This window comes from Drosophila busckii, chromosome 2L (assembly GCF_011750605.1).
Source record: "Drosophila busckii strain San Diego stock center, stock number 13000-0081.31 chromosome 2L, ASM1175060v1, whole genome shotgun sequence".
NCBI lineage: Eukaryota > Metazoa > Arthropoda > Insecta > Diptera > Drosophilidae > Drosophila > Drosophila busckii.
Genome location: NC_046604.1, coordinates 10,597,867 through 10,609,641, shown reverse-complemented (window position 1 = coordinate 10,609,641; position 11,775 = coordinate 10,597,867). Strand labels below are relative to the sequence as shown.

General features: G+C 39.6%; 1 protein-coding gene across 1 annotated transcript; it reads left to right on the top strand.

Moving 5' to 3' along the window:
- The first annotated feature begins 7,335 nt into the window (after positions 1-7,335).
- Positions 7,336-8,766, top strand: LOC108595529 (transcription factor glial cells missing). The gene is made up of 2 exons (XM_033294260.1): positions 7,336-7,718; positions 7,779-8,766. Exons 1-2 carry the CDS (start codon positions 7,336-7,338, stop codon positions 8,764-8,766), a joined length of 1,371 nt encoding a protein of 456 aa, XP_033150151.1.
- The last annotated feature ends 3,009 nt before the right edge of the window (positions 8,767-11,775 follow it).

Here is an 11,775-nt window from a genome sequence, read left to right as displayed (position 1 = left end):
TTTGTTGTAGTATTCATATGAATACGAAAATCTTTTGTATCTCAATAAATTGTATAAGTATAAGATATTTTTGAAAATACTAGAATTAATAAAATATATTTTTTTTTAATATCTCTCCACTTCTATTTTACAATGCTCACGCATCGTTGAGTGTCGAAAAGTTTATGAAAAGCGAAAATTACAATAATATTAATTTTGTTGTTCATGGCAGCGGAATTGCGACAATCTGCTATGGCCAAGGCACCATATTCCAGGCACTTGAGTGTTCATTTGCGCACCGCAACACCACAGCAGGAGTAGCAACCACCAGGCCAGAGCAAAAGCTCTTCAGTTGTTGCAAATATATAAGTGGACTCTTGACAGACATCGTCGTCGTCGTCATCGTCGTCGTTGTAGCAAGCTCAAACTGTGCCACTCGAGTGGTTGCTGCCGCGACATGCGGAAGCTTCCTGTGATGCTTGCCACATCAAACGCTTTTTTCTCACGCATCGCTTGCAGATGTTGCAAGCTAAAGAGCAGGCGGCAAACTAAATATTTATAGAGGGCGGAAGCTTTGGCAGAAGTTGCTTAAGTTCTTGGACACTGTATCTTGTAGCGCATGTCACGCCTTTCAAGATCGATTTCCATTCAAGTCAATGCATATTTATTTCTTAAGCTATCGCAGCTGCCTGTCGGCCGCAAATTTGTTCTTAAATATTTTAATAAGTTGCATGTAAATGACATTTACCAGCTGAACTCTCAAGTGACCAACATGCTGGGCACCACGCCCCTTCTTCAAAACAATGCCCAAAGAACAGAGCAGAACAGAAAATAAGAAATATCCTATGCAACAATTGCAGCAGCAACAACGATAAGACCACTTGAGTAATCAATCAAAGCGATATGCGAGCGCTCTTGTAATGAATATTTAAAGATGGAAATTATCGCAATGAACTGTGGGTAGGGGTTGCTCAACATTTTGCATAAATGATAGCATAACAATAGACCAATATTCAAAGACAGAGACTCGCACACAGCCTTTGCATATGCTGCTCGCTCGTTTGTATGCGATAATTTGAACACAAAAGTGCTCAAACGCAACATATTGCGTTTAATCTATATACATGGCATATTTCTTGTAATCAATACGTTAAAGTTCCAACAAGAGAGTGGGCATGGCTGCCTTTGAAGATCAGCGTTCGTTCACAATACTGAAACAAAAATAACAAAAGCACTCACTCCATCGAGGGCCGCCCATGTGAGCCTGCTCTCTACCCACAAGGGCTTCGGTCTTCGGTCTTCGAGCCATTGTATTGTTTTGTAATGAGCGTGACGTCTTATTTGTTGCTCGAGACAAGCAGCCCAAGGAGCCAGAAAGGGTCGCAGTCCTTGGCAAGCGTTTCACACCAGTCTGCACACATTGTTGTCTAAATAGGACCTAATTTCAATGCTTTCGCAGCATAAGTGATTCAATCAAAAGCTTACCACAGCACTTGGCTGCCTATTGTGCGACAAATGGAAAATTTATGTCAGAAAATGTGTTTTAATATTTTGAAAATTAATAAAAAATAAAGCAGGATGATTTTGATAAAGCAAAAGTAACTAATTAAATAAGTATTTTTAATTTAATTTCATTTATTGTTGTGTGTATCCTAGTGTTACAATAATTATTTTATGATTTAGCACATAGTCATTTAGACAAAACTTATAAACATTTTAATTACAATAAGATAATCAGGACATAATCATCATCAATAATTAAGGTCCCACACTAATGCTCATGTAAATTTTTGGTTAGGTTTATTTTAATTAAATATGTGTTTTAGTTTATTGAATATAAATACGTGAGATAAATATCGAAAACATTTGTATAAGACTGGTATTATTTTGATTCGGTGAACCGATATTATTACTCATAATCGAATACAAAACTTGGAGGCGAAATTCATAAGTACCGAATTTTAAAAAGTTTCAATTTGATGCCTAATCATGGAATTTATAGCTTTATGTGCTCAAAATTAAATAGAATTATGAATTTATGTTTAATTTCATGTGTTATTCTTAACAGAAAGCCATTTTGTATTGCGTTTACAGTTAGTATTAAAAAAGTTCCACATATACTATATACGGCAGCATTATAAATAAATTTTCTACCAAAACGAAAGACAATTTCAATTTCATTGGCTTAACATGTTTATGGTTTAACATGACAATAAAGTTTAGCTGCTTGAGAAATTTACAACTCCAATTGCCAAGTTATGTATACAATAGAAATTAATGTGCCCAAGGCCTAACCCTCCAATTGTGGAACGGTTGCCGCCTTCTCAAAAAAAAAAGAAGAAAAAGGGCTACGAACCCTAAAAATGTCAAACTTTCCATCAGCATTTAGTCTCTCGTATTTTTTCGCCACTTAATTGAGATTAATTGAAGTTCTACATAAACAGCTTTGCAGCCATTTTGTTTATGACTGCGTTTAATGTGCACACAGCACAAAAAGTTATTAATAATTACCAGAGTGCACCCCGAAAAATAGTCGAAAAGCACGCAAGAGCTCATAGAACATTTTATTAAATTAAATTGAGTGTGCAGAGCGAGTTTTAGTTTTTGGTGCCAACGGAAACGAGAGAAGTATCTACAAGTTACATGAGGATGCAAATCAAATAGAATATGCGAGGTTAATGCACTCGCTTATTGTTATGGATATGCATGTGTGTGTGTGTGTGTGTGCCTTAATTGGTGTTAATATATTTTGGTTGCTTTGTAAGTCAAAACTAGGCAATTTAACTTAATTGACATTCAAATGCAGTTGAATAAACTTCGACTAGCTTTACCGTTAAAATGCAATGCTGAGCCCACAGTCAGATCATTTATCACGTAATGTCAGCAAAAATAAAATTTCGCAGCCATCATTTATAAATTGGCAATGTTTAAAAATATAAAATAAAAAAAACAGAGATAGACGCTTGAGTAAATCCATTTAATTGCCGCGACTCTCGCGTATCCTTGATAACCGTATAATGCATCGGGCGTTCGCTTTTTGCAGTTACCCCCTTTATATAAATTCGCTGGCATGTTCGCACTCGTGTATTACATGCGTTTGTCATTAGACACACCGGAAATATTGACAGCATTCGCCACGCGGCACCAGGAACTTGCCACTCTATGTGGCATTTGATTTTTTCGCAAACTCTCTGTGCACTTTAAAGTTTTTACTTTTTATTGTGAGTGCGCCTAACTTTGTTGCTTTGCGCTTGAGTTAACAGCGGTGACGAGAATGGGAACGGGGACGGGGGGTTGTTTGTTCAGCTCGTCGAGGCGAGGGGCACGCGTGTGTCCTTTGTCTGTGCCATCTTTGTTGTGCTTCAAGTGTCGTCACCATGTCGAATTCACAACTCAAGTACCTGAAAAATTTTACAGTTTTTACTTTTTTGTCCTTTCCCTTTTTTGTGAGTTTACTAATTAGATTTTATTGCGTGCATCGAATCGTTTTGTTTGGCAGCGGCAAGTGTAACAAATTCATATTTGTTGTATTCTTACCTTTTATTGGAACCTAAACCACAATTAACTTTTGCAATTGCTCAGTTGTACTTGAAGTCTGATATCAAAAACCACAAATTGTTTTTTGTGGAATTGTTTAATTGCCAAATTCGCATTACTTAGAAAAGGGGCTTAGTGAGTAAAGCTTTAAATTTAAGTTTAATTTTTTTATTTGGCACCAAGCATTATTCACAATAAATCCAAATGAGCTTACAAGTTTTGTGGAAAAAAAAAAAGACATTCCTTTGTTTCGTTTGCATTGATTGCTCAGTAAGATCATCTAGCGCTTGTTTGGAGCTGCTGACCTGGCTAACATAATGAATGATATAAAATGTATTCTAAGCCATTAATATAATCAAAATATACCCTAAAGAAATTTATCCAATTTCTGAAAATTGCATACGCGGAACTGAAGAGTGAATAGTGCCTCAAACTGGTAGCAAAGTCTCTGTTGCAGCTTCTGTTGATGCCACGCGCTTACGCACACTTTTTACAGACAGAGAGCGAGAGAGTGAGTGAGTGAGAAAGAGAGAATCGCATAATGTTGACGTGCAGTTGCGTCGGAGCGCAGTTTGATTAGTCGGCAATGCGGGCCAGCTCAATGTTTGGCCTTCGAGCCCTTTAAATTTTGTGGGAGAAATGTCTGTAACTCAATGCCATTATTTTTAACAAAAACCCATGCAAATAATATGCAATTGGAAAAAAGAAAATACTTAAAATAGAAAATTATGCGCGTGGGAAATTATGAAAACATATTTTACAACTTAATTCTGGTCAGTGGACAATGGAACAGTGTGAATGCCATAGGATATAAGCCCATTAAGGTAAGCCCAGAGCAATACCTGATTCTGAGCTCAGACTCTCACTGTCTGTCCGTTTCTCTGTCTGTCTGTCCGTTGTTTGGATAAGGGATTAGTAGCCAAGCTACTTAGCAGCCACTTGTCCAAGCGATCAGTTCGACAAACACACAAAATATAAAACAATTTCAATCCTCGTCGCACACACACACAGACATTTATTTCCCTAAACATTTCAATTCTCACTGAGCGCGCACTCTCTCTATCGTTAACCAGCGATCTTGTCCCCGCACCGCAGGACACTCGCGCCGCTGACCGTACCCACTGCGGACTCCATGCAGAGTGTGAAAGGTATTATCAGTTTGACTCGATCAGTATGTTGCTGTTGTAGTTGCCGTTTATGTTTTGAAGTTTCATTTCATTTATCAGTTTATGTGGAAATGCCATGATGATGAACAATGAGAAATTATGAGACTTGCTTTAAATCATTTACGAATGAGCATAGTACACTAAGCCTCAAGCAATCAGCTCAGAGCTCGGAGGGTTGCTTTAACTAGCTTATTGCCGTCTATCATACAAGTCTGATCTCTGATCATTGGCATGTTCACAAACGAATGATTTCCTATATGCGGTTTTAATTGCGGCCTCTCGACTTGCTCATATCCGTTGTGAAAAGTATAGTTAATTAACTGCGAATTGTTGTTTGCTGGATGCTTCCCATCTTGATAAGATGAAATGACTATAGAACTTTCAATTGATAACTACTAGGGTGAAATTGTTCGATCATGAATATAAATGATTCGGTCCAAAAAAGCAAAGTGAAAGAACTGAAATGGAAAGTTTAGAATTCACCATGGATCATCATTAATGAGTTCAATATGCTCAGTAGTAGATCGGTTTATACATAGCAACTCATGCACTTTCTGCTAAAAAGTTTAATTTTATTTTGAGCAACGCGGGCTTATCGTATTATTCATACTATAGCAATATATTTTTAGAAATATGCGATTTATCGAATTCAAAGCCAGTATAAATTCAACCATTCCAATATATTCTCCACTCTTTTATACAGAGCAATTTATATTTGCAACCATTCTGAATTCCGAGCTCTTTCCCACACAAACTATTTGAAAATTGAAAATTTACGATGACTTTTATGCGCAATTTTTGGTTTAAATTTTATGACTGCAACACATCAACAGATACATAAAGGGGAGTATTGCAGCGAAAAGAGTTTTGCACCTCCCAGTGAGAGTGTCAAATAAACTATAGACTGCTTAATTGAGGCATCATTAAACCAGCCACACCCACTTTGACTGCAGTCAGTCGTCAGTCATTCAGGTAGCGTACATCAAAATCCATTTAGATTTCACACAATCTTACAATATGCAGCGTCATGACTTTATTTTCCAGTCAACGCCCCTTCTTAACACCCTTGACTGTCCTGTAATCCTTTCGGCTCCTATCGCGTGCTAGGCGCCTTAATCTGAGAAAGGCACCGCGGGTTGCTCATTCACTCGCTTTGTAGCATAATTGCATATGCTATTCATAGTAGTAGTAGTTTAGTATGTAGTAGTCCAGAAAAGAAGAAGTGTGAAAATTATGGGTTTCACCCTATGCGTGGTCACAACCCCTTCAGCAGTCGTCTTTAATGATTACGTTTGTTTGTTTTTATCTCTGGCTGCAGATCGTCCAGAGAACAGAGCAAGAAATTTGTTTTCATATGCTTGAGTTATGGCATTTGCCTTTGGGTTTTCTTTGATTTTTTTGGGGTGACTTCCTTTCCTATATACGCTTAGTTTTGTTTTGCGTGCTAAATTGCATTTATGATTTTCTTATAGATAACGTCTTCCTTTTTTTTTGCAAACAGTTAATGCTTATCATTTTGTAGATCGTGAGAAGTTGTACCTTTACCGTTATAGCGTTGTTCTCGTTGAGCAGCAGCTCCTAACTGATATTCTTAATGCTTTAAGAAGTTAAGTTATATTTAAGTTGTTTTTTTTTAAGTAAAGATTTTATTTTAATTGTTTTATCATATTAAATCAAGTTTTAAATAATAAACTTAATCATTGGCTGCTGGTGCCTTAAATTCGAAATTTTTTTAAGATGTTACCTTGTGATGAAGTGTCTGAAGGATTGGAGGAAAGCTGGAAACTAAACTGAGAGACCCTAATGGTCCTTTGTTTCGGACATATTTCCAGAATGTGATCAACAAAGTTTCCCCGCAATGTAGACATGGATAAGAACTTTAGTTTTATATCCACTATACTTATAACGAGTCTCATGCACTTAAACAGCTCTCAGGCGTTTATTTTCTATACTAAAACTAAACCACAAGTACACAGCTGCTGTGCCTGTTAAAACTGCTCCACTCCACTCTCAAACGCCAGGTGCTAGTTTTCAAGCACAAATTGTTGTTGCGCTTTTATAAACTCTTTTTATTGTTGTTCATTTTTTGCTATTGTTATCCAGACTTAATTAGCTTTGACTGGCTGCGCTCGACGCGTGCTCTCTGGCCTAGTGTGGGAGCAGCGTGGAGAGATGGAGTTTGCTAGGGAAAGCCGCAGGTGTTACTGTTAGAGCAGCGCGGCGACTGCGCGGCCAGAGCTACCAATCAAACGCAAGCAGCAGCTGCTCTTAGCATAATTGCAAGCAAACGCTGCAGCAATATGAGAGAGAGAGCGACTAACTAAGGCAAGCGGATAAGAAGCGTGTATAGTGCAGTGGATAAAACGGATAAACTGGAAAGCAAACCAATGAGAGAGCGCAAACTAAAAACAACCACCGCACACACACATGCACGCACAGATGGTGTGGTGAGCTGGCTCGGGCTTCGGTCGAAGGGCACATAATGTGGTGTGCAGCTCAGTCAGCTACAGTCAACATTGCGCAGTCGTTGTGAACGGACGTCTACAAAAATACGCGCAACAAATTGATCAAGTTGCAAACGAATAGAAAGTGTAACGCGTGTGTGCTGGACTTGGCATTAATATAAACTTAAAGACTTGATTCTTTATTGAAAATGGTGCTGCTGACAGACAGTTTAATGGTAGTAGCTCCACCGGTGTGCAGTCCACCGGCGAGTAAATCGCGCATACAAATCGATTGGGATATCAATGATACGGTGGTGCCGGCGGTTAGTGAATTCGATGACTTCAATGACTGGGCCAACGGGCATTGCCGGCTAGTGTATGCCGCTCATAATGAGGATGCCCGTAAGCATGCCAGCGGCTGGGCCATGCGCAACACGAACAATCACAATGTCAGCATATTGAAGAAGAGCTGCCTGGGCGTGCTACTCTGCAGCGCCAAATGCCGGCTACCCAATGGCGCCAGCGTGCATCTGCGTCCAGCGATTTGTGACAAAGCGCGACGCAAGCAACAAGGCAAACAGTGTCCCAATAGGTAAGTCAAAGATTCAAACCAGACAGCCTAGAGTTTTGCTCACCCTTCGATCTCTTATAGAAACTGCAATGGTCGGCTGGAAATTCAAGCTTGCCGTGGTCACTGCGGCTATCCGGTTACACACTTTTGGCGACGTGCTGGCAGCGCCATTTACTTTCAAGCCAAGGGCACACATGACCATCCTAGACCCGAAGCCAAGGGTTCGACGGAGGCGCGTCGCTTGCTCGCCGGCGGCAGACGCGTGCGTAGTCTGCACGATATGCTCAAGCACGATGCCGCTTTGAGCAATAAGCTCAGTAGTCTGCGTGGAACAAAGCGTCAAGCTGGCAAATCGCAGCTGCTGCCACAGGAGAAGCGCAAGCAACGCGCCAGCTCAGCGGATATGTTGCCCACGTCTAGCAATGAGCTGCTGGGCTACCAAGCTACCACATCTGTAGCCGGTGTTAGTGCGTCTGGCTTCAATGCCACACCAGCTAACTATATGAACTCGCAATGGAGTCCGGATTCTTACTACACGCCTGATGGCAGTATCAACTACAGTGCCAGCACTGCTTATAGCTATGATATGCTTCCCTCGCCACTCAGCTCCAACAGCTCCTCCACGGCCAGCTATTACCCCACGGATTCGCAGCAACAACCATCGCAGCCACAGTTGCAACACAGCTACGAGCAACTTAATGCCACAAGAGCAACCACCATGCCTGCCTATCAGTCTGGCCTGCATATGTATGAAAGCTGTGATGATACCTCCAGCTTGATCAGCAGCTCGGCCCACAGCTGCGAGGACTTGGGTTACTTTAATGGCTATGCGCCGCAAGCTTTGGATATTAGCGCCAGCAGCAGCAGCAACGCCAGTCCGGATAATTTCTATACGCCCAACTCGGAGTTCTTTAGCGTCTTTGAGCCCAGTGGCGCCTCCACAGTTGAGCTGCTCTACGATGAAGCCAATGCATATCAGCAGCAGTCACTGCAGCAGCAGCAACAAGCCTATGTTGCAACCCCAGTGGCCTACGAGCAACCACAACAACAACAACAAAAATCAGCTTAGCGATCAACAATTCAGTTCAGCATTTACTACTACAGCAATAATGGAATAGACAACGTCTGGAATATACAAATGGATGCCAACAGTTCCAACTATCAGAGCGTAGACTCCAGCATTGGTGTCTATTGTTAAACTATATACGATCTCTTACTATCATTTAAACACTCAAGCGTTGTTCTAGTCTATAGTTGGTTGCAAGAGTCGCCATCGTTATGTTCCTCCTTTCCAAATCTATTTAATGCCTTTTGTATCCATTACCCTTGTTCGTTTTATCTGATTAAGCTTAAGCTCTTACATGTTTCTCCTCTAGATTTAATCATTGCATATTACTTGATTACGATATACTTGTTTCCCAGCTATTCCAAAGTTTTAATCTAAGTGCATATACTATAAGAACTTAGTATGTTAAGCGACTTAGAATTAAAAATACATCCCACCTATTTATGAAACTTTTTATAATAAAGACTTGACATTCTTTTAAAATTATTGAACAATTATTTATACATATTATGTTATTTATTACTGCAATGGAATTTGAGTTCAAAGTATTCAAATATAGATGAAAGAGAAATAGTCATATCGATATATTTTCACAATGATTTCGACATTCGAATTCAAAGTTTTTTTTTTCAAACATATGCCTCATGAATGAATTTTTTTATTGCTATGAAACAAGGAACATAAAATAAATTAACAATATTTTATGCAAATATAATTATTGATTACTTTTCCTGCTTTAAAACGCTGAGAATACATACATATATATACATATATATTTCTTTCAAATTATAATAAATTTTCCATTTTTAATAGCCTATCTCCACACAGAAATAATCTCACAGCTAAAATTGGACGCAGCCAACTTTATATACACTTTATGTGAAGATATTCATATTCTTGTGCTGATCACCACACAAATAATTAAATCGTTATTTTCCATCTCATAAATGTTTGAGATAGGTACAAATGAAATAAATGACACAATCCCAGAATTTTTTATTACAGATTATATATTAGTTATATATTTAATCAAAGCCAAGACTCGCCAAGTCCGTTTGGCTGTCAACATCTCGAAGAGTCCAAATGGGCGAAGACTCCCTCTCAACCAAAGACGAGCAACTACTACCAGTCTCAGGCAATTGCCCAGAGCTACTGGCCTGGGTCAATTGGCGAGAATCTTGCTCCAGCTCCATCCATATTTCCATGCTTTGCAGCATTTGATTAAAGTCTCCAGCTTGCGGAACGTCGAGAATCGTGTGCGAGTCAGCTCTTGAGAATGTTTGCATTAAGTCAAATACTGATGCAGATACTGAACCGCCGGAGGGAGCACTGATATCAACCTGAAGTTGTTGGGTAGACGTTGTTGCTGGACCTACGGCATGTGCCGTAGCATAGATTGATGAAAGAAATGCCTGTGAATTAGTCATTCGTTGATTTGGAGCTTGAGTAGCCACAGATGCAATGGACGACGACTGAATGTACGTCGGTTCTGGAGGCTTACATATGTGACGCTTTCGTCGTGGCGGCTTTGTCTGGGGCTTGCGTTTAGACTTGGTCCTGGGTTTGATCCTTGGCTTGGTTACCGTCTTGCGTGGTCGAGCAAGCGCCTTAATTCTCCTAGTGCCGGCAACGACCGGCTCCTGTCGCATGGTCGTTTCGCTACCAGGCTCAGGCTCAGGCTTAGCCCTGGTGCAGCCTTGTGCTTGAGCCTGCTTTGGACGCAGCTTGCCAACTTGTGAGCGCCGTTTGCGTTGCTTCAGCCTGCTGGCACTTAAATAAGCCACAGCGTCCATTAATATGGGCAGCATATCATACAGGTCCTCATTGCTCTGTATACGACTTGGCTTACGCCGGGATTGTGTCTTTTTGCGAGCTGCAGGATTTGCAGCTTTTTTAGCTTTGGGTTTAGCCATTATAAATTTAAAAACAATACGCAAGGCTTATTAAAAGTTTGTAGAAATTTTATGTATTTGGTAAAATTTTGTGGTTAAAAAATCTTGATGTTTTATGATATACAGTATTGTATAAAGTGTTAATCCTACGACTCAAAGATTTACAATGTTTATTTAAAACTGACATTTAACGCCAAAGCGACTTGGATATACTTTTAGAAGTAGTACAGCTGCTTACTGTAATCAACTAATATCATAATATATTTTTTAGTTATTTCTAACATTAAATTAATATGCATATAAACTTGTTAATCCTTCAATAAGAAATGTTCGCCATCTCACTAATCTTCCCTTTACGACTCTATCAATTGCCGATAGACCCTTGTATGCAAATAAAATTTTGCATGAACAAATTGCCACTATCTATTAGTGCCCCAGATGCATATTTAATTATTTTGGCAAATTCGCGAAAAGCGATCACATTGGCGAATTCACGCGCATATTAAATTACAAAGGATCAGAGTCCACAAATTTGCATAATACCAAAGGATAACAAAAAGCGCAGTGGAAAAGTCAGAGCATCAGCGTCAGCATCTAAAACTGGATTTGCATATTGCGTAAGGATTAGGGTCTAATCAAACAGGCAAGGACAAATAGTGTAAGCGCCGACGAGAGCGACAGGAAGCACACGCTTTTGTTTGATTTATGTTTGGGCAAATTAACATAAATGAAATCAAAACATTATAAATGTTTTCATTTGCCTGCACCGCGAGGGTGAATTAAATATGCAAATATTTTTTTGTTTCCATTTTATATTTCATCTGTCTGTTAGTGAAACAAAGTCATCTTGCATTTGAGTGCGAGTGTGAGCTTGTGCGAATATCCTTGAAGGTCGCACGCGCACGAGCTGCAACTGCCACACGCTCTCTCGACGAGAGACATGACAACTAATGGGCGTTTTGTTTATGGCCGCGATACCTTCATTAGGGGTAAGGGCAAGGGGTTGTGTACGGTTAAAGTCCCTTTACATTAATTTTTAATTATTTATAAGCAGCTTAGCATAAAAAAAAAATAGTCACAAAAAATGGCAACAAACATTGAGTGGCGTCTGACAGCCAAT

Bases quoted from the DNA above. Each gene is read 5' to 3' on its own strand.
- LOC108595529 (XM_033294260.1), top strand. From the start codon at position 7,336: ATGGTGCTGCTGACAGACAGTTTAATGGTAGTAGCTCCACCGGTGTGC. The intron at 7,719-7,778 runs GTAAGTCAAAGA...GATCTCTTATAG, and splicing joins GGCAAACAGTGTCCCAATAG to AAACTGCAATGGTCGGCTGG.